We start from the raw sequence: 20,720 nt of genomic DNA on the forward strand, positions 1-20,720 counted from the left end.
GAAACTGAAGGGGACGATGTCGGGAGACTTTCTCGAGGAGTTCGAATTCACCGGCCGGAAGTTAAAGGCGTCGATCACCTCCGCAGCGGTCAGGGGGTGGAAGAAGACGTAGCGGACTACCAACCCCGCTGCGTACGATATGGTCGATGAGTGGAAAGGCCGCTGCGTGGAACGCGGGAGGTGGACAGCGTATGGTCCGAATCTTGACTTTTGTGACGAGGGGGCTGCTCTGTCGGACACGAGTTCTGGCGAGGTCTGAGGTCTGAGGTTGGGGAGATAAATATTGTATATATGGATACTGTAATTACATGTCGTTCTTTTCCCCTCGACAGGTTTGGCAGGACTAGCACACGTCCCTCCTATTCATGATGTAAGATGATCCACCAGTTCCGTGTCTCAGTGCTCGCCCACTCCCATTCGTCCCAGCAACCAATGACGTAAGCTCTGTCCCAAGTACACAGGTTTCTCCAATCTATTTTGCTCATTTCAAAGAACATGCACACCGTTCGACTGACAACAATAAACAACTCTTGGATTCAGTTGAACAAAAAAAAAGAGGTATAAAAGAGGCGTGTAAGAGTAGACACTTGCTTACGGGCTTGGAGGATATACGACACCCGACACCACAACTACAGCGACCTAAAAAACTAACACCAAACCCCACCGACTCCGCCACCCTGCCGTTTGTATCGACCCACCGAGCTGTACTATGTGCCACCGACGAGAGGTGCACCGGGTTTAATTTGTAAGGGGGAAACGCCGCCGACCGCTGGAAACGCCGCTCGTGACAAGGAAGACCTGGAATATGGACAGTTCGAACGAAATAGAGACAACGGGGGAGTGAAATGAATGACAGCGCTGATACCTTTGCGAGGGAAACGGATTGTGGGCCAGACAAGAGGCTCACGAAGAGAACAAGTAATACAGTCCAAGAGTGAGTGTTCCCTGAAAAAAAGAAAAGGGAAGGGAAGGGAAGAGATGAAGCGTTCTTCGTTCGGCTTAGCCCTGGCCGTTAGACGCCCCCGGGCCTTGGACCCGCACGCTCTGTTGGCCTACACGCCCCACGCGGCCCCCTTCTTCCTGTACGATCTGGCCTACGCGGCTGAATCCCTCTTCCGTCGTGTGTCCATCCTTGCTCCCCCCAGGGCTGTCAGCTCCATTCTGCGCATTCTCCTGCGAGCCAGGGCCGCTGCTGCCTTCCTCTACCGGGCTAGAGAAATCTGGCTTGTTGAGCGCTTCCCTGAATGCGCGCGCCATGATCGCTGCGTCCACACCGGAGAAGGGCGAGGCTCCGCTGGCGGAGCGGCTCAGGTCGCCAGGACCGCCAGAGAGGGTGATGTCAGGGTTTCCCTCGGCTGAGCGGGTCATGACTTGAGGGCGGGTAGTCGCACTGCTGCCGTCCCGGGATAACGTGGCTCCAGCTGCGTCCCCCCCTAGCGCTGGGGAAGGAGGTTTAGGCGGCTTGCTAGCTGGCTCACCGGGCATGTTGGCCATCATCGGACTTTGGCTTCCCATGCTTCCTCTTCTTGCGAGCTCGGCGCGGCGCCAGCGGAACCAGCGTGATGCTAGGAACAGGAGTGCGCAGAAGAACAGTAGAGCGAGGAACCCGAGCACAGTGGGAACAGCGATCGTCCATGCTGGTGTGCCACTGCCGTTGCCTAACCCACCCTGGAGATCACCGGTGGGCACTGTGCCGTTCGAAGTGCGGGTGAATGCGACGGAGGATTGGGAGACGGAGGCGAGGGATGCGGCGGATGCTATGGACTCGACGGAGAGGGATGAGAAGACAGCTGGGGATGCGACGGAGAGAGCTGATAGGGTAGGCAGGGCGGATGAGAACGAGAGGATGGATTCTATTGACTGGGAGGAAATGGAGGCGGAGGAGGCGGAAGCAAGGGCGAGGGAGGTGAGGGAGACGGAGGCGACAGACTCAACGGAGAGGACCGATGCGGAGGACTCGGACGCTTGCGCAGCGATGGAAGCGAGAGACGCTGACGAAACTGAGGCCAGTGTTCCCGGTGTGGCAGTTTCTTTGATTAATGATCAGACAGGCGCATATATCTGCTCAGGAAAGACTTACGGATAGCAAGGAACGTTGCCAGCCGGCTCTCCCCGCCCGTCAGCACTGTCCCACCGGGCACAACCACGAAGTAGTAGGGAAACGTCACGTTCTCTCCATCGAATGTGTCGCCCCTCGGTCCCCACCACGTGTCATTCACCTGAACCCCGATCTGGCCAGCGGCATTCTGTTGCCCGGGGAAGGACAAGGCCATCAAGTCCGAGTCGGCGTGGAAGAGGTAAACGTCCACGGTGACGGCACCGATGAACTGCGGTTGGCGGAGGTTCCAGATGAACTTTGTCCAATCTGACTCGACGAGTGTGAGCCCTTGAATGGGATAGCAGGAGAGGATACTGTTTCCCACGTCATCGCAGGACGGGTCTGTAAGTACCTGGTCAGCATATGCGCATATAGGTAGGGGTAAGTGGGGCATACATGATGTGTTCCACGCTTGTCGCCCCACGAGCTCCGTCCTTTCCTCCAAATCCAAATCTGGTCCTACAACCTCGTGCCCCTGCTGATCATACCCTCTTAGCACCGCTCGCCTCTGCTTGATTAGCTTGTCGACTCGTTCATAGGTATGATCTGGGGGAGGCGGGGGCTGGGGCTTGTTCCGGTGTGGTTGGTGGTTGGTGTAGACGATCGGAGGGGGTGTGGGTGTCGCGAGCGGCGGGTGGGGAAACGCCATCGTTGAGGGGGGAAGGGAAAGGAGGAGCAAGAGGTAAGGGAAGAAGGGTAAAAAAGTCCACAAAGAAGACAAATTGTTGCGGATTAATAACATGTAGTTGCGAAAATTTGGAGGAAAAGGTAAACAGAGGGGGGGAAGAGTTGGAGAGAGCCTCCAACGGCTAGCAAATAGAGGTTTGTGGCTAGCCGGGAAGTGCTAGCAGTGACTAGCACCACGCGGGAGATACACGACTATATCGTGCTGTTGTGAATAAGGACGATAGTGGTACTGGTAAAGTTGCTGATAGGCGTAATGGAAGTCGGACACCGTTGAGCAAATAGGGTCATCTGGACTTGCTAGAGGGAGCAAGGCTGGAGGGGAGTTGATGGAGAGCAAGTAACCAGCGAGGAGGACGGGGAGGGGGGATGGGCGTGAATTGGGGTTGATGGCAAAACAGTTCCAAGAGAGGAGAGGGAAGAAAGGGCAGAAGACGATGAGGAATGTGGAATATGGAAGAGGGAAGAAGATTGACGAAGTAGGGTCGAATGACGCGCTACGCTGGAGTCGGTCGTCGTGCTACACAGACGGGGAGGAGCGTGATGATGGCACACCGTGTACAGATAGCGAGGACAGCGCAGAGGCAGAGGTGGGATGACTTGGCAGGCTACGTGTTAAAGAGTGACTGGGTGAGCAAAGCTGCAGCGGATGGTGTATCTGCCTGATGGTTGGTGCAGCTTTCTGACAACGTATGTGACGTAAGAGGAGTGCAGGCGAGAAGAGGCGATGACAGCGGAGCAATAACACAGTTCCGGGATGCCGACGCAGAGGGAGAGGAAGAAGGGGGGAGGTGAAGGAGGGAGGAGGAGGGAGGGAGAGACGAGGGAGGCGGGAAGAGTGGGCAAGGGAGGCGTGTGCTCGACGGTGCACGAGGAACGACTCGGAGGGGAGCGTAAGAGGATGTGTGAGCAATATGGTGGCCGTGCTTCGTTCCGTGTACTCCCTTTCAATCAATGACATTCAACATCCCTTGTGGCGCTCTCCCTTTATGTCTGCATGCTACTCCTACCACCAAGAAACAGCGGTGAACATCATCGTAATTGCACACTCCCCGCTTCAGTCACACAACATTCTCGCCGCTCACTCGCCCCGCCCAGCCCCGCATTCAAAACCGTCTCGGACAACGCCACGGGCTTGACAGGTTGTCTGACACCTCTTCGGAGGCCCACCTACCCTTAAATAAGCCGGCCCTCGTGCTCACCTAACATTTCTACGACATCGGTGAGCAAGCAATTGAAGTTTGTCAGTAAGAACCAGGATGGAAAAGCGAATGCACCCATCGAAGGTAATCTAGACCCCAAACCGTCGAATGAACAAACCCTTTTCCCTTGGAACGCTCCGCCCATTCCATGACGCGCCCCGAAGACGCGCTACCGGCGGCGACGGGCGCGGAACGGCGCATGCTGTGCATGCCGAGCGCGTGTATTCACGTCATACCCCTTCAACCACCTCAAACTACATCAGGCTCTCTCTCTCCGGTACCCTGCCAACGCGGTACTTTATCTCCCTTAATCGTACTCCAGAACCGATCCCCACCACCGGACTGATCTGACAATCATTGTCAGTTCCGACCAGACCTGCCAACTTCGGATCCGCTTCTCTCGGATCAAAACCGCGTGCCGCGGATCCGGCACAAGACGGACAACGACCATCCATCGTGTCAGGTCGCTAATCACCGATACATTACTGATGCACCAACCAGCTTGGCCAGCAATATTGGCACCCTCGTTTCATCGGTCGACTTTGAACAATGCACCCTCAAACGTTTACTGCTATCAAATAGTGGTCTTATACCCAATGCATGCGGAATGCTCGTTCTTCTTTGGCCTCTATCGGGAATGCTGCGTTTGCTTTGGTACATATTCGGAATAACCCATTGCTGTCCGGCTCTACTGTATCAGGCGGCGATGTGCCTCTTCCAGGCACTCCCAGACAGCACGACAAGTTGGCATGAAGACTCGATAAGAGCAGTACAAGCTGTGAAACGATATAGCACGCAGTTTCTTGCGCTTCTCCCTGGCTTCTACGCAGCTTCCTTCCAACTGCCAGCAAAGCGTGCTTCTCGACATTAAGGTGCCACCCCATCAGTTCTCCGATATCCGAAGTTCTCGCCCTGATGGCACTAGCTCACAGTCGTGCTTCGAGCGCTAACACGTCCAGCCAGCATGCTCCCCGGCTCGTAAATCTGGCTCAATCCCCAGGGAGAGAAGTCCTCACAACTTCAATCTATGCACATCGCTTCTCTACATGCTAATGGACCCCCAGATAGCTGATATCCGAACATACCAATATGTAGTCAGTACGTCGCCCTACCTTCCTTAAGAAGTCCTCTGACAAGCGTGTCAGTCGCCGCCACGTGCTGGGTCGTGTACGACGCGTTTCTCACGTTGGAAGAAGAGGTGAAGCATGTTTGGACGTAGGTGCTTCTCTTCGAGCGGGGCCTGTAACATCTTGTTGATTGCGAAATGAGTCGGAGGATCACCTTGCCGAGAGTGATGTTTGTGCTCCTGCGAGTCCTAGGCGTTGGGATTCTTGGGTAGGCGTCTTTCTGCTCTGCGTTATTGAATGATATTGGCTCACGCCCTGCAGGGCTATGTCCTACTGTTTGTAGTGTCCACCTTCGAGCAGTCTTATTTCTAATACTCGAGTTATGACAGTGACCACCAGACCACTATCTGCTACAGTAAGGCCTCCGATCATTGATAGATGTTGCCTGATGTTGCCTTCAGGGGTACGTCTAATCCGTTCGATCCTCAAACTTAATAATAGGGCTATTCTAGGTGCAAGATCTATACGTATATACACGTCTAGTAAGCCCTGTTTCTCGTTGCTTATTCTCGTTTCCTTACTTGGTTTTCCATAGCAATAGCATCGCGATGGCAGCACCAGGCGATTGTCTCTTACTTTGGTGAGTCATGGTACTTTTCAAGGGCCAAAGAGCCAGTAAAACCCGTTCCGCTCAAGCATGAGGCTAGAATACTCATCCTGCCGTAAACAGTCCGATATGCGCTGGTAGTCTTCACCCTCGGTACGCTTGCACCTCTCACATCAAATGCGAAGCATAATCTGATCATCAACCAGTCGTTTGGCTAGTAAATGCCTTTTCTAGCTTGGGGTCTAGGATCTCACAGCGATTCAGGCAGGGGCAGCAATCGTCACCACCCAAACATACGAAACCATCTACTTCATTGTTCCGGGTGCACCTGGTTGTTGGCCCAGACTTACACAGGTCGAGGGGAACATCATGGTCGTCCTCTTGTAAGCATATCAACTGCCATATCCTGCGAATGCTCATTGGGGAACAGGATGATCCCCGCCAGCTTTAGCTTTCAAAGTCCGTCTTCCCCTATCTACCACCTGATCCTTACGAACAAGATCAACAGTGCTTCTAGTCCTGCTTACGACGTACAACCCCCACACGCTAAAAGGCGTCCGAAAACATGCCCTGAACCCGGTTCTTCGCGTCATCCGGAAAGAACTACTGCTTAATACCGTGGGCTGGCTGAGTAAGCTCTCGCCTGCGACAGAGAGGTACTTTGCTTGATATGGTCGGCAGCTTTGACCGCGCTGAATGGGGCGTTTGCTACGGTGTATGCGAACAGTCCACTGGCGTCAGCGGGGCTTCCGTACGTCTTCATCGGAACCGGTGAGATGCTGACGTGCTCATATTCAAAGTCTCCTTGTTGCATCTCAAGCTGTTGGTGTGAGTGCCTCGAACATGTCGCGGAAACTTTCGCTAATGTACTACTTAGTACGGCCGGTTATACCTGCACCTCAAGTCAAGACCATGGGACACGAACTCGCGTTTTGAGAGTGATGCACAACAACACCCGACGGACAACACCACAGCCGTAGTAGACCCAGGCGCAACGACAACATGGACAACTGCGCGGTCCACGCACGTCCCTCAATCGCATACTCGACATCGAGTCACACGCGCGAGCGTCGAGGACGAGAGCGAACGGGAGGCAGCGGAGGTGCTTGCGAGTATTGACGAAGACTCGGAGGACGAGTCGGAGACCCGAAGATGATGAGAGGTGTTATGTACGGGGGCACGGCGTACAGCGTACAGCGTGAACTGAACTCCGCTCTGAGCGCCAACGCAAGTTTGACTTTTATCTGCATGTTAATCTTCCTCAATCTTATAATCTTATGTGCTCACTAATCCCAGCAACTTTTTCGCTCGGCTACGTATTTCCGAGCAGCTGATTCATCAATGCCATAACCAGTCACTGCTTCCCTGACTCAAGCACACGATGAATTGCAGCCAAACCAAAATCTTCAAAGATCGACAAGACTAAGGTCGGCAGCCGACCTGCCCTGCATCACCTAACGTCCAGTGCACAAAAAAGAACTGCATATCTCCCGTCCCAGCCAGTTTTTTCTGACAGTATCGAAACCTGATCCCCTGGACTCCAACAGAAGATCTCGAGCCGCGCCTCATCACCCGCGGCCGAGATGTTCTGATGGTATCGCGCGGCGGCGCTGATGTGTCACGTGACCTATTGGTGTGCGGCGCACTGCGCTCCGGGGGATGTGCTGAGCGGGAAAGCTAGGGAGGGGAGAGGGTACAGCAGGCACTGGGGTGAGGTGTAGTGCGGTGCCTGATGAGGTTCGGGCCGGTGCACAACGAGCGGACGAGCGAACGGTCGATGACTCGCTCTTGCGAGGAGCACCAAGCCCAAGCCTGGCACCGCTTCCTGGCAGAGCCTAACAAGAGGGGTACGAGACGTCTGACGTGGGATCTCTCGTGTTTGTTCCTGTGCCCGTGGGCTGTCTACCTGCTGAGGCGACGTGGAAGTGCGAGGGGAAGCCCACGGCCTGACTGACGGGGCCTGACGGTCTGATGGAAAGAGGTGCATTGTATTGCATTGCCTTTGTGCATTGCTTGAGGATAATTTTTGGATTTTGGGTATTGTCAGCTCCTGAGATGGGGGTATTTAACGCCTCAGATAACGGGAGGAGGCTAACAACAATCCTACGAAGGACATCAGTACACCTCACAAACACATCGCGAGACAACGCAACGTACTTTAAAGCACTCTAATTCTTCTTTCTTGTCGATATCTTCCCTTCCTTCTGAACGATACCAATCGGCCAACTCGACTTCCCACTTGATCCTCCGAACCAATCTACAACCCGATCCAACTCCTTGTACCGGACATCGCACACCATCCGCAGGCAGTCCACTCCGCGCCCCACCCAAATCTACCAAACCGGCCAACCAAACCAAACCAACGAAAGCACTCACCATGAAGCCCCAAACGATTCTCGCCACCTCCCTGCTCCTCTCCACCGCCGCCGGCGCGCCGCTCCCCAACTCCAACCCGAATCCCAACTCGGCAAACGTCGGCCGCGCACCCGCACCCGGGCCAAAGGCGAGCCCAGACCCGGCGATATGCTACGGCGGACAGCATTGTGGATCTATCCGTGACAATGGGAAGAATGGGAAATGAGCTCGTTCGGACTGTGGTCGCTTTGATAGGAGCTGGAGAATGGAGGGTGGAGGAAACGGGGAGTGCAAGTCAAACCATATATTCGTCTCAATAGCAGCTGTAGTCATAACATAATCTCTCGTAATATCCTGTCATCGGACGCTGCCAGGAGCAGTGAATCCATCCATCCCATGCATGTGGATTCCAGTTATCTTGAAATTCTAGCAAGCCGTGAGCACAACTCCGGAGCGGTGTTGTCGTGCAGATCATCGTGATCGTGGACTCAAAAGCGAGCAGATAGGGGAAGGCTCGCAGGTCAGAGAACCGCGGTTGTACGGCTGGATCGTAGGGGTCTCGAAGGGACCACATGCACGAGAGAAGCAGATCCAAGAGAGCGTCACGATGCCAGAGAAGAATGAAGGACGTCAAGAAGCGAGAGAGCACAAGATGGTCAAGAATCCAGAGAGCGTGGGAGCAAGACGCGAGGACGTCAAGAATCCAGAAGCGGCTCGTTCGGACTCGTGAGGAGCTGAAGGAGACGCAAGGTAGAAGTCAAGTCAGCCGTACAGTCATAACGTAATCGTAAATCGAACGCTGCAGTGTCAATCTATTCGTATTGAGACTGTGAGATGTGTTAAGCCGGGTATGGTGAGGGTTGTCGCCCGCAGATGACTGTCGGTCGGGTGCTGAACAGAAAGCCAGGGGGTCGCGGTTCTTTGGGATGCGGCAAGACGTGAGGTTAGCCAGTGAGAAGTGAGAATAACCCATTGTGACACCAGATGATCATGTTCTCCTGTGACGGGTCGCTGCCAGGAGAAGGCAATATCAAGATACGTATTCGGCATGTCCATTAAACCTAGTGTTGTTGTGCGGATGATCTTGGACTGGACAGCAGATACAAGATGCCCGATTGTCAGAGAATCGCGGTTACTGTCAGATTCTAGGGAGTTCGAAGTAACCATGATCGCGAGAGAAGCAAATCCCAGAGAAGGCCTAGGATCCAGAGAAGAGGAGAGCAAGAACGGCATCAAGAAGCCAGAGAACATTGAAGCCAGCAGCGGGAGAAGATGTGCTACTTCTGATGGGGACACGCCGTTGCCTGTAGAACAGCGAACGAGGGCATGTGAGGTGTGCATATGCGGAACAACACCTGAGCTGTTCAAGCAGGACTAGAACGAGCAGCACCAAGGCGGTAAGATAAACCACGCCTCTTAGTTGAGGCCAACACGCAGCACGTGTGCCAAGCCGCTTGTGCGCCAATCGCGTCACTCCGCCTCCGTTCTCCTTAAGCTTGTCTATTTTTGGGGAATACTATGTAGAATACCCTTTAGTTGACGTCGTCATGACGTCTGCACCTCCGCAGTTTCCGATCGAATTGGACGGGAGCTGTTGTGATTTGGCGGCAGACCAATGGGTCTCGGTGAGAGTACATAACATCCCCATAATCTACCCCTTGACGTCTTCGTCCCCTATCCATCCCTCCTCCTCCTCCTCCTCCTCCTCCTCCTCAGCAACGACCAACGACGAACAATGGCAGAACAAGTTATCCAATCGCAGCCACAGGCAAACACTCAGGAAATGACAGGTACTCCCCCTCTCCTACTCTGCATCATCCCCCTTCTAACACTCTCAGTCGCCCCTGTTGAGCGTAAAGAAGAACAACACTCATGGGTAAGCCGCCTCCGTGGTGGTGGTGCAGGTACGGCCTCCCAATCCACAGCACAGTACACTCCCACTCACCCTATCACGTCTAGGCCGCGACTGTTTCATCGGTATGATCGAGTGCTTCTTGGTCTTCGAATGCTGCAAGGGAATGTGCGACTGTTGTGCCGATATCCTCTGTCCGTCCTCTTCCCCTTCTCCTTCCTCCCTCACCACACCTACTGACGTCTCATAGGCTGCCCATGTGAGACCGCTGGGTGCTAAATCACACTTGCGGTAACTCTCGGACTCGGACTGGGGCATGGACGATTTGTCTCTCCTCTCCCGTTTTCTGTTTCCTGATCCTTAGCTTGCTGTAATTCGGATCTCACGCCATGTGCCGAGCAGGCGAATGAACTTGTTCCTTTTCTACATATCGTGCCAATCTATCAACGCTCAACGCTCGCAAGCTTCAAGCTTCAACCCTCAACTGAGCATAAAGTCCTGGAGCCCTCAAGCCCTGAAGTCTCTCCCTCCCCTCCCATTCCACTAAAGCTCCCCATGCCTCCCTCTCTCAACCCCATACCCAGTCGGCTCCGGCTCGGAACTTACCCCCCCACCTCCAGGAGGGAGGGAAGTGATAGGCGGGCATTTCCCGCCTGCGCACGAGCCTGGGGGGAGGGAACTGAACCGCGTTGGTGGGGGTTTGGAGCTGTCACTTTGTGGATGAGAATGATGTGAGTGCGAGTGCGGTTGATGAGAGTGTGAGTGAGGTCCTTGTTGCGAGGGATACGGTTCCTCCCCGGCACTGGTCTGCTCGTGCGACTGCGAGTGCGGTGTGACCTCTGGATGCTCCGCGCCTGCTGGCGCAGAAGATGTCGGGACTGAAACGGAAGCGGAGCACGGCCGGTCATAGCCATTGCACCACGCTTCCTCCCCAGGCTTTGCCGGCTCGGGCGTCACCCCCGGCCCCGGCGCAGACGGGACACCCAAGTACCCATGACAAGGCTGGCCGTTACACCACGCTTCCTCGCCAGGTCTAGGGTTGGGCGTAGCTTCATCGACAGGCGACTCTTTCTCGTTCTCGTCTTTCCGACACGAGACAGGACCTGGAGCTTGCGTGCTCCCTGGTTCTGCACCTGGGAGAGTCGTGTAGGGCGAGCATCCGCCAGGGCAGGAAAAGCCACCTTGGGTAAAGAACAGGCCTAGGGTATGTTCCTCCTCTCGGGTCTCAGGCTTCGGGGGGACGCTGTCTTCCTGCAGCTGCTTGTCAGGTTCACCCGGTTGAACGAACTTGCTTGACGGGGGGACGGCCAGATACCCCGGACAAGGCTGGCCGCCGCACCACGCCGCCTCTACAGGTCTAGCCGGCTCAGGAGATTGTCCCTTCTCAGCAGCAGCCGGCTTTCCTGGAAGGGCGATGTACCCGGGGCACGGCTGGCCGCCGCACCAGGCGTCAGAGATGGCGGACTTGATACTGTCCAGTGGGGCGGAAAGGGCGGCTTGAAGATGGGGCAGGAGGGTTTGGTCTGCTAGGACGGTGCCTGCGAGCAGGAGAAAGAGGCGCATGATACGTTGTACGATGTGCGATATGTGATATGTGATTTGCGATTTGGATGTGCGATGTGCGATGGGACTGGGTGATACTCGGCTGTTGCAGTTCTCGCCTTTGTTGTTCTCCCACTCCACCGTTCAAAGCCCGTTTTATACGCATATCCTTCACTTCATCATCAGCATATCCCTACAAGAACCTCCGCGTTCTGCGTTGGCTGAGGTATCCAGTGCCTAGACCGCACAGGGCATCATCAGCCCTCCCGGTTTAGGCAAAGTAGTCCCTCCTCCCTCATCGCTAGGTTGTCTATTATACCCAGCAAGGCAAGGCTAGGGACACCGCCCTCCCGTAGTGGGCCGTGAGGGTCGTGCAAAGAGCACCAGAAGAGAAGGGCGAGGATACGCACAGCGGTCATCAGTCTAGCCACTGTTGATAAACGTCTTCGGGTAGATGGGCGCGGCACTCGTTGTTAGGTGATGCGCCAAGTTCTGACAATAGCAGATCCTGCAAGAGACACGCATCTATTATTACCAGTGCGAGGGCGGAGTGCGCTGCCTCGCATGTGCGGGATGACAAGCGGATAGAGTTGTTCTTCCCATCTTTCTCCGTTCAAGGGGACTTCTCCGGGCCTTCCCCCTTTCCCTCGGGAGGCGTGTACCCGTCATCATTCCCTTCGATTACCGTCTCCCCGTCTTCTGAGAACTTGACGTTCTTGTGACTCGCCAATGACGCTCCGATGAACTTTGTATGACCTACCAGTGTGAGTGAGTGATTTGCCCTGCGCAGGTGGAAGTACGTACTCCCGAAAGCAGTAAGCTTGCCCTGGGAATTATAAAACTCCACACGTGTGCTCGCTAGCGTCTTCCCTATCCGATCATCAGCTCAACTAGCAGCAACAAGGGCCAGTTCCGCACCAAAGGATTCCACCCTAGCCATCGCGTGGATCACGTCGCCCTCCACGCCCGCAGGGCGGAGAAAGGAAGTGTGGATATCGACGCTCACGCCCGTCTGCCACAGCCCGCGTGTGGTCAGCGCCATCGATCCTAGCGTATCGGTCAGGGAGACGATCACGCCCCCGTGTAGCGTCTACCAGATATACGATCAGAGAGGGGGGAGAGTGCGCGAGGCCGGAGATACCATGTTCCGATTTACTGAGTGTTAGGTGAGAGGTTGAGCGGATATGGGCTTGAGAGGCGTACGATGCTTGCGTTCCAGGGGCAACGCTACTACCACCTCGCCCGGCCGGACTTTCTGGAATTCCAGCTGCAGGCGTTGAGTGACTGCGGATGGAAAGGACGCCAGTGAGAGAACGTACTTTGCCGAAGACGTTCGCGTCATGCCCTGAGCAGGTCAGCATCGGTTCCCTCACTCCTTGACACTGCGTACCAGCGTTGGCAAGGAAGGACTGCCATACCTACAGTGCCCTTAGTTTGGAGATGGATATGGTTTGAGAAGTCTGACCTTCAGCGTGAAGCGCTTGATGGCCGCCATGAGGAATAGCAGGAGGAACAGGACAGGGACAACTGGGGCCGTGCATTCGGTGCAAGGATACCGGTGGAATTACATAACCGGTGCGTAAACCTAATGCCGTAATTGCGAGTCGATTCTCTTCTGCCACCCTTCCAACTAGTTGCTACGTATAAGTGAACTAGGTCGAGCAAACCTTCTATCTACGTTTAGATATTACTCGGTTTTCCCGTTTAGGTTGCTCTCTGAACGCTCCAGGCCTTCCCGATCACCTTCTTCCCCATTTCGCTCATGGAAGTCGAGCCAATTTGACAGCGGCTCACTTATTGCACTCTCGACCAGCGATGGCGGTTTGTCTGTATTTTGGGTGCTGTATCCTTCGGGCGACTGATATGCCGTCTTACGTAGGTGGAGGAACAATCTGATGACACTCGTGTGAGCTCTGAAGCTTGGGAAAGGAGGTCCGTCCACACCTTGAAGACAGGATGGACGAAACACAGAGGGTGAGTCGGCTGATTCAGAAAATATCAGTGTACATCCAAATAACGTTTTGTGAATATTCATACTGTGAAACAAGGGCATAATAGACATCCTAGGTCAAGTTGAGAGTTCGCAATGAACTTCTAGACGCTTGTGCTCACCTCAACGGTCATGCAGATCACAAGATTAGTGAGCATGACACCAAACACAACTGTGAGCTCTCGTCAGATAATATATTCAATTCAAAGGTCATGGTTGACCAACTGAAGAAATACATAAATCCGCTGTAGATTGAGTCCAATCAGTAATAGGGCTTGGACCTGAGACCGAAGAGACTCACTCTCGCACTAGAACGGCCAGGAGGGGGGTTCTCAATCCATTGCGGCGATGTGCCAGGCTCTTGGCTAGTGTCATCAACACGAGGACTGTTTCCAAGACCAGACTAGGGATCCAAATTGTATAGAACATGCTAGACTTCCGTTAGATATTCTGCACTGATCAACAGAATAGTGCTCACTTCTCGCCGAGTTCTGCAGATTTTATGAGCTCTGGCATTAAATTGGAAGAACAACGACGCACGTCTGATATCGCAAGCAAGAACACTGCCGTCTGCACTCGCGAATGCTGCGACACGCCGTTTTAGACAAGACGAGAAATGAACCCTGCGTACTTACGTCCAACGCCGTCAAGCAGCAATCCCGTAAGAAGGGACATGATGCCCGAGCATGCGAAATACAGTGTCCGTATTGCGATCGACACTTTGACGTTATTCTCATGCAAAGCTGTAATTCGGAAGACAAGCATGGCTGGGGCATCGATCAGTGAGTGGGATCGCAAACGTTCGAGGAAGCGGCCAACCTTCTGCAAACATCATAATAATGGGAATGAACCAATTACTGGCGAGATTCCATTGTAGACAATGTTCAGGAGACAAGTAGACATCATTGACTGCGACTTGATTTAGGAGAGCTTGGAAAAGAATTCCGTAGTGATTGAGGAAATAAACGATAGTTGGAAGACCCCAGCGGCCTTGCCAGACGAGGTGAATCTCGTCACCCAGGATAATGACCGTGTCAAATATTACTATTGCCGTCGCGACCATATCGAAATAGCCGGCATTGACTAGAAATCGTTCTTAGTCAGCAAAAGATAAGAGTCATGCAACTCACAGATAGACTGTACATAATCGTCCAGGGTGCCAGTATAGCCAGGAGGGAGCGTGTAGTTTGCACCAGAGACCGAAGACGTGGACATGTTGGGCAACAAAACAACTTCGGCGGTGCCCCTTTGTTGGACAGAGGCGGCCAGGTGGTAGCGACACAGCTTGCCTAGGAGAGGCTGCCGGTTTAATAGGATAGTAGCTCCAAGGGGTAAGACGTATATCCTGTTGAGAGACGTTGATAACAATGAACCACGAGAAGAGCTGATAGGATGGCTGGGGGTCTATCAGCGAGGAGATAGACAGGTCGGCTTCTGCGTCACTGCGTGTTGGACTCGGGCGCGTTGTGAGGCGCATTTGACGTCCAGTCTCCAAATCAGATATCTTGAGCCATTCAAGTAGATAGTGGGCATGGTTTATCCAGTGGGCTGCTGTCCTATTAGAACGTAGAGTGTTATGAGAGGGCGGCGGGAAGGATCGGTGTTCAACCGGATGCTAGAGGCGTACCAGGTGCTCAGAAGTTCTCAAGAATAACCATCACGTGCGCAAAATTGCCATAAGAACCTCTTACGCCGAGAAGGAGACCGCGGAATTGTGTGTTCTGACGCTCTAGGATCTTGGATAACGACACGGGAAGTGCAGTTGATCTGAATCAGAGGAGAAGCGCGGTCTATGAGGTTGTTCAGAGCGGAGTTACCATACCGAGAGAATATTGTGGAATGCACTGGGGAACAGCATGTCGATAATATATCCAGCACATCATGCCGCTGGAGCTTAGAATGAGATAAAGCACCTTAGCGGAAGCGTGAAAAAGTGGAGGAGCATTGTGCTGGAGAGCAAACATCGCGCTGGCTGTTGCTGCCTGAAGGAACAGCCCTCGGCAAAGACAAAATCCAATGCTGAAGCAAGATGAGAGTTGTCTAGAGAATCCAAGGTATGTTCTTGAAGAGCATCAGAGATTTGTTCACAGTTGGTCGCAGTCCTAGAACACTGGAGACACTTGTGGTGATCCGCGAAGAAGGTTGTAATCGCCAGCAACGTCTGATTGTAAGATCGACACTTTGTCGAAGAAGTCACGGCATTCCAAGAAGTTATCAGGTCCTGGACGTCATGATTGCTGCAACATACTGACCATTGACGGTTGCAGTGGTAAGTGTTGCAAGAAGCGCCGGCGGAGCGCCCGGAGAAAATTATCATTTGTTTCCGCTCGGCCTGGCCAAAAATCCGTGCAAAGGACCCTCGCGAAAAAGTCACCAAATCAACTCTCCTCATATACACCCAAAGCCATGGTGGCAGAAACTCTCATCGACGACCATGTATCTCAAGATCAGGCTTTGTTAGCTGCCAAGGCCCTGGCAGCGTATGTGCACAAGCAGCAGGAGAAGGAAGAGGACGAGCTTTTACCCCAGAAGCAGGATGTGGTCTGGCTGGTTGTTGCGACCAAGCGGATACCCAGAACACACAAAGTGAAGCCGATTAAGATGTGCGTGCTTTTCTGGAACTGTCAGACTATCCTATCTAAGAGTATATACGCAGACCATTAATCCATCCCGTCATCGACCCGCGCGAGACATCCATATGCCTACTGACGAAAGACCCACAACGAGAGTACAAAGACCTGATCGCGGAGCACAAGATCAACTTCATCTCTCGCGTCGTGGGGGTAGCGAAGCTGAAAGGGAAACACAAGCCGTTCGAAGCCCGGAGACAGCTGCTCAAGGAGCACGGCTTGTTCTTGGCCGATCAGCGGATCGTACCCCTCCTCCCTGCGCTCTTGGGCAAGATGTTCTTCGATGCTAAAAAGTGCGTCTTCTCTCCCCTCCCCCCTCCTCCAACCCCTTCTAACCCGTAATTAGACAACCTGTACCGGTTGACCTGACTGCCAAAGACCTGAAAAAAGAGCTCGCACGTGCCGTCTCCTCCACCTACATGCACCAGAACGCCGGAACATGCGTATCGATCAAGCTCGGCACCGTCTCGCACACCCCGGAGCAGATCGTTGCCAACCTCACGAGTGCATTGCCAGCGATCGTGAAGCACATCGAAGGGGAGTGGGAGAACGTCCTGAGCCTGAGTCTCAAGACTGGACGGAGCACGGCTCTCCCTGTTTGGAGCTGCAGCGTAGAGGAGAGGTTTAGCGTTCCGAGCTTGGATGCGGCGAGGCAGGAAGTCCTAGAGAAGAAAGCGTTGGAGAAGGAGAAGAAGGAGAAGGGAAAGAAACGGAAGGCCGAGGAGACGGCGGCGGAAGAGGGTGGGACAAAGAAACCCAAGAAGGCGGCTAAGAAGGCGGAGGTTGTTGAGGATGAAGAGGAGGATGATGAGGAGTTCACTGGTTTTGGGAACGATGAGGATGATGATGATGATGCGGCCGAAGCTGAGGAAGCAGAAACAGAGCCCCCGGCCCCGCCCAAACCAAAAAAGACCGACACGAAAAAGCCGCGCAAAACAGTGCAAGAAGAAGCCGACCTCGAGCCCCTCTCGCTCGTCTCCAGCGGGAAACCAAAATCTGCAAAGAAACCCCAGGCCAGTGCGCATGTGGCCGAAGTTCCAAAACCTGAGAAGAGTAAGAAGAGCAAGAAATCCGAACCTGCCATGCCCGCTGCAGCCGAGTCCAAACCCGAGAAGATAAAGAAGAGCAAGAAACCCGACCAGGAGACAGAGTCAGAGCCCGTCCTCCCCGCTGCGCTCTCTAACCCTAAGCCAGTAGAGAAAGTAGACAAGAAGAGTAAGAAAGGCGGGTCTGTCCAGCGGTTGCAGACGAAGCTTCAGCGGGCGGGGAAGGGGTCTGCTGCTGAGGGAGCTAAGAGGAAGGTCCTGGGTAAGAAGAGGATCGATGATTGACCGCCGCGCGGTGGGGTGGTAGTTGACCTCGGCGGGTTTGGTAGTTTTGTCACTATCGTGTCATACGTTTGGATAGTGGGTAATAATCCATAGTACGCTTTTCTCTCATCCATGAACAACGCCCCCACCCGTCCCCCAACAAGAAAAAAAGGATAAAAAATCGAGATTTCCCATCTATTCAAGCTAACAGATACAGCCAGTTTCAGAATTTCGACAAGACAAGGGAGAGGGAGAGGGAGAAGGAGTCGGAAGCGCCTAAGTATCAAATGGTGGAGGGGAAGATGTAGCAGGAGCAGGAGAGGAGAGGATCAGGTGTTAGAGGATAATGGATAGTGGAGGAAGAGGAGGAAGTTAGGAATAGGAGGGTGGATCAAGACGAGCCCAGACGATTTCCAACCGTTAAACATCTATTGCGAGAGAAGAGAGGAAGAGCAAGAGCAAGAGAGAGGGGGAAAGGAAGCAGGAAGAGGTAAAGAGGAAAAAGATTGTTCGTTCGTTCTCGAGACCGGAAAGGTGAACAGGAGCAGGAGGGAGACAGGGAACCGGGAACCGGACCGGAAAGCCGTGAGAAGGGAATAGTCGACCAACGTTTACTTGAAAGCAGGTCGTGTTTGTCTGGGATGTTCGACCTTGCGTTTGCTGTTGCTCTTGGAGTTCGAGACTTGACTCCCCGAGTTCGAGGGGGATGTTACGCTCCTGGGTCGATTGGCGTGGCGCGGCGTAGTGTTGGTGCTTTCCGGTGTCGTTGAGTGAGTAAGACAGGACAGGACAGGACAGGACAGCATCAGACGCATGCCGAGAACTTCATGCTCCATTCTGCGTGCTTCCCTCTAAGCAAGGCAAAATCGCGCGTCCACCCAGGTACGGTTTCAGCGTACGTCTACGTAGGCGAATCCGTTGCTCAGGCGTGCCTATCCCTCTCATTTGGGATTGGAGACTTGGGACTTGGGACTTGGAGCGCTGCCCTGATTGCGTGTTCCTGTGAAATGCACGGCTCTGACAGGTGCAGGTCCTCTCAGAGCTGATACCTAAAGTGCTCCTTCGTGCCGGAGTGCCTGAGACCTAACATGCTCGGTCGTGCCTGAGTGTCTGAGTGTCTGAGTGCCCGAGTGCTTGAGTGCTCGTGCTTGAGTGCCAGAGTGCCCGAGTGCCCGAGTGCTTGAGTGCCTGAGCTTGAGTGACCCAGTGCTCGAGCGCTCGAGTACCAAACGCCCCAGCCGCTCGCACATCCCTTGCGAAAGTCGACCCAGCCCGCTAGCCCGCTAACTCGCCAGCCCGCCAGCCCACTCGCCGCCATCCGAGCCCACGCCAGGACCAGCACCAGCACCAGCACCAGCACCAGCAGCATCGTTGTCCGCCGCACACTCGATCCAAGCCAGACGCAGGCAAGATCCGGCAAGATCCAGGGTATCCAGGGTATCCAGGGTTAAGATGAACGCAACACATCGACGCAAAGACGCAGAGACGCAGAGGCTTTCTCTTTTTTCCTCTCGTCAGCATCTCTCGCCGCCACTGCCTCCCCCTACTACCGTCTTGCCTTCCCTTCCGCGTCCTTCCCTCGTACTTTCCCTCCCCTGTTCCCCCCCCCGCCTCACACTACTCCACTCAGCCTCCCCCTCTTCCCTCCCCTCCCTCTCCCGCCTCCCTCCTCTCCCTCTCACCCCTCCCCTCCCCTCCTCCCCCACGTGGCCTACAGTTCCACCGGCCGATAATAAATAGTCGTCACCAACTACCCCCAAACCATCAGTTCCCTCGCCCCAAAACCCCCAAATCAAAAGACTCACCTTACTCCCATACCGTCCCGTAATCCCCACAGCCATCACCCCCCCTCTAATAGCGCTCGCGGTCAGATGGTTCAAAACTACATGATTCGGCAAAGGGAGGATCGAGTTATCTTCCCCGTCCGCTTGGCCTCCAGGTCGATCTGCAGCGTTCAGTATCACCCGTTCTAGATGTCTGGGCAGAGCGGGAGGAGGGGGGAGGGCCGGTGCGCGGCCCGAAGAGGAGGAAAAGAGGGACTGGAGGATAGGAGGGGGGACTGTGGTCCAGAGTGGGGAATAGGCGTCCGTGACGATGTCGCACCGGGGGTTGGAGTCCCACCTCCCGCCGAGGGCGTCTTCGGCCGAGACGGACTGACGTAGTGGGTGAGTGGGGGTGGGCTGGCGGCTCGTATTCGCGTTCACGTTCACGTTCGCGGGAGTGCGGGAGTCTGGGCTAGGGAGTGTCTGGATAACCAGCGGTGCAGGGCTAACGAGTCCCACTTTCGCTTTCGTCCCTGGAACGGACGGGGCCGGCGAGGGCGGAGGGAGAAAGGGTACGGAGAGGGTGTTGATAAGGTTCCCCGCTGGGTCAGTAGCGGTCTCGTATGAGGTGGAACAGCGCCAGTCGCCGTCGATTATGTACTTGAACCTGTGCAGTCCTGAACGGAGGGGGAGGGTGTATGTGTGCGCGTTCTGGGATGCGCTGAGTAGGGCTTAGTATGGAGTATGGGGTAGGATAGGGGTGTGCGTACTCCCAAATAAGCCTCTCCCTACCCTGCCAATCTGCCAAAAAGCTCCCAGCGAGGAGCACCTCCCTCCCCGCTCCTTCCCAGCGGAACGTCACCTCCCTCCCCTTCCCTCCCAGCTCTTCCTCCTCCTCCGGCTCTGGCAACCCCGTCGGTAAATGGGAGAAGATGAGTCCCATTCCCGGGCTCGGCGGACGGGGGACATCTTCCTCCTTTACGACGGGTGGGGTTGTAGCCGGTGCACTTGCACGGCGTTTCTCATGCGTGTGTGGCTGGTCTTTCCGTTTCCTCCCCGATGGAGGAGTAGTGACGTTACTCGCTCCCGGGGGGTACCCGTACGTGAGTTCAGAGTACTTCTCTTTCGGCCTTGGAGCAGAAGGCGGGGGTACGCTAACTGGGGTAAGGGCGAGTGAAGCGAGGTCGGGTAATTCAAGACTCTTTTTCCTCCTTGGGTCTGTACGATAACCTGGAGAAGGGGAGTCTGAACCTGCTAGAGTACGCATGTCTGTGATTGGGAGACCGTCTGGTCCTAGACCGGAAGGGTGAGCAGTCGTAGGTGGGATAGGCCTAGGTTGAGCTGGTTGAGGAGGTGAATGAAGAGTGTGAGCATGATGTCTCTGTGTTGTTGGTGATTGTTGTGGGAGTACGGTGTTGTGTAAGTCTGCGGATGTGAAAGGAGGAGGTGAAGTTGTGCGCCTGGGAGATGATGCAGCAGATCCCATGGTGGTAGAGTGTAGAGGTGTGAATAAGAGTTAGCCACCCTGAGTGTCGACTAATACCCATGTCCCACTATGACCCATGTGATTCACTTTACTCAATTCAACCCCTTTACTCATTTCACTCACTCATCCCCCTA

The 20,720-nt window shown here is 54.5% G+C and overlaps 11 protein-coding genes across 11 annotated transcripts; 3 read left to right on the forward strand and 8 right to left on the reverse strand.

The window, feature by feature from the left end:
• Positions 1-570: 570 nt before the first annotated feature.
• On the reverse strand, positions 571-3,565 carry DACRYDRAFT_21547 (uncharacterized protein). Its single transcript, XM_040772440.1, has 3 exons — positions 2,495-3,565; positions 2,081-2,440; positions 571-2,030 (listed from the first exon to the last, which is right to left on the reverse strand). Exons 1-3 carry the CDS (start codon positions 2,745-2,747, stop codon positions 1,000-1,002), a joined length of 1,644 nt encoding a protein of 547 aa, XP_040630247.1. The 5' UTR covers positions 2,748-3,565; the 3' UTR covers positions 571-999.
• Positions 3,566-3,774: 209 nt separating this feature from the next.
• DACRYDRAFT_21548 (uncharacterized protein) lies at positions 3,775-4,289 on the reverse strand. Its single transcript, XM_040772441.1, has one exon. It carries the CDS (start codon positions 4,183-4,185, stop codon positions 4,027-4,029), a length of 159 nt encoding a protein of 52 aa, XP_040630248.1. The 5' UTR covers positions 4,186-4,289; the 3' UTR covers positions 3,775-4,026.
• Positions 4,290-4,383: 94 nt separating this feature from the next.
• On the forward strand, positions 4,384-6,951 carry DACRYDRAFT_21549 (uncharacterized protein). Its single transcript, XM_040772442.1, has 15 exons — positions 4,384-5,082; positions 5,130-5,199; positions 5,254-5,319; positions 5,373-5,386; positions 5,441-5,514; positions 5,564-5,593; positions 5,647-5,691; positions 5,759-5,811; positions 5,865-5,875; positions 5,923-6,041; positions 6,089-6,117; positions 6,167-6,289; positions 6,340-6,409; positions 6,459-6,486; positions 6,536-6,951. The coding sequence occupies exons 10-15, from the start codon at positions 6,028-6,030 to the stop codon at positions 6,812-6,814; spliced, it is 543 nt and encodes a 180-aa protein (XP_040630249.1). The 5' UTR covers positions 4,384-5,082; positions 5,130-5,199; positions 5,254-5,319; positions 5,373-5,386; positions 5,441-5,514; positions 5,564-5,593; positions 5,647-5,691; positions 5,759-5,811; positions 5,865-5,875; positions 5,923-6,027; the 3' UTR covers positions 6,815-6,951.
• A 1,084-nt stretch (positions 6,952-8,035) lies between these two features.
• DACRYDRAFT_106515 (uncharacterized protein) lies at positions 8,036-8,743 on the forward strand (the record flags this gene model as incomplete). Its single annotated transcript, XM_040768279.1, has 2 exons — positions 8,036-8,201; positions 8,520-8,743. The coding sequence occupies 2 exons, from the start codon at positions 8,036-8,038 to the stop codon at positions 8,741-8,743; spliced, it is 390 nt and encodes a 129-aa protein (XP_040630250.1).
• A 2,160-nt stretch (positions 8,744-10,903) lies between these two features.
• Positions 10,904-11,480, reverse strand: DACRYDRAFT_21551 (uncharacterized protein; the record flags this gene model as incomplete). Its single annotated transcript, XM_040772443.1, has 1 exon — positions 10,904-11,480. A coding segment is annotated over exon 1 (364 nt), but the record flags the coding sequence as incomplete, so codon positions are not given.
• Positions 11,481-11,919: 439 nt separating this feature from the next.
• Positions 11,920-12,924, reverse strand: DACRYDRAFT_21552 (Thioesterase/thiol ester dehydrase-isomerase). Its single transcript, XM_040772444.1, has 8 exons — positions 12,873-12,924; positions 12,798-12,825; positions 12,727-12,752; positions 12,611-12,674; positions 12,549-12,562; positions 12,326-12,497; positions 12,212-12,277; positions 11,920-12,163 (listed from the first exon to the last, which is right to left on the reverse strand). Exons 1-8 carry the CDS (start codon positions 12,900-12,902, stop codon positions 12,021-12,023), a joined length of 543 nt encoding a protein of 180 aa, XP_040630252.1. The 5' UTR covers positions 12,903-12,924; the 3' UTR covers positions 11,920-12,020.
• A 170-nt stretch (positions 12,925-13,094) lies between these two features.
• Positions 13,095-14,874, reverse strand: DACRYDRAFT_106518 (uncharacterized protein; the record flags this gene model as incomplete). The annotated part of the gene is made up of 12 exons (XM_040768280.1): positions 13,095-13,299; positions 13,352-13,390; positions 13,445-13,470; positions 13,520-13,569; positions 13,623-13,642; positions 13,699-13,827; positions 13,876-13,888; positions 13,938-13,982; positions 14,033-14,164; positions 14,217-14,480; positions 14,528-14,696; positions 14,764-14,874. 12 exons carry the CDS (start codon positions 14,872-14,874, stop codon positions 13,095-13,097), a joined length of 1,203 nt encoding a protein of 400 aa, XP_040630253.1.
• A 929-nt stretch (positions 14,875-15,803) lies between these two features.
• DACRYDRAFT_115536 (ribosomal protein L1) lies at positions 15,804-17,455 on the forward strand (the record flags this gene model as incomplete). Its single annotated transcript, XM_040770025.1, has 3 exons — positions 15,804-16,000; positions 16,054-16,320; positions 16,374-17,455. The coding sequence occupies 3 exons, from the start codon at positions 15,804-15,806 to the stop codon at positions 17,356-17,358; spliced, it is 1,449 nt and encodes a 482-aa protein (XP_040630254.1). The 3' UTR covers positions 17,359-17,455.
• A 277-nt stretch (positions 17,456-17,732) lies between these two features.
• DACRYDRAFT_21553 (uncharacterized protein) lies at positions 17,733-18,354 on the reverse strand. The gene has a single exon (XM_040772445.1). The coding sequence runs from the start codon at positions 18,171-18,173 to the stop codon at positions 17,949-17,951; it is 225 nt and encodes a 74-aa protein (XP_040630255.1). The 5' UTR covers positions 18,174-18,354; the 3' UTR covers positions 17,733-17,948.
• A 19-nt stretch (positions 18,355-18,373) lies between these two features.
• DACRYDRAFT_106520 (uncharacterized protein) lies at positions 18,374-18,706 on the reverse strand (the record flags this gene model as incomplete). The annotated part of the gene is made up of 1 exon (XM_040768281.1): positions 18,374-18,706. The coding sequence occupies one exon, from the start codon at positions 18,704-18,706 to the stop codon at positions 18,374-18,376; it is 333 nt and encodes a 110-aa protein (XP_040630256.1).
• Positions 18,707-19,048: 342 nt separating this feature from the next.
• Positions 19,049-20,586, reverse strand: DACRYDRAFT_115537 (AMPKBI-domain-containing protein; the record flags this gene model as incomplete). Its single annotated transcript, XM_040770026.1, has 3 exons — positions 19,049-19,087; positions 19,143-19,821; positions 19,871-20,586. The coding sequence occupies 3 exons, from the start codon at positions 20,584-20,586 to the stop codon at positions 19,049-19,051; spliced, it is 1,434 nt and encodes a 477-aa protein (XP_040630257.1).
• Positions 20,587-20,720: the final 134 nt, after the last annotated feature.

Source organism: Dacryopinax primogenitus (assembly GCF_000292625.1).
Source record: "Dacryopinax primogenitus strain DJM-731 SS1 chromosome Unknown DACRYscaffold_6, whole genome shotgun sequence".
Taxonomy (NCBI): Eukaryota; Fungi; Basidiomycota; class Dacrymycetes; order Dacrymycetales; family Dacrymycetaceae; genus Dacryopinax; species Dacryopinax primogenitus.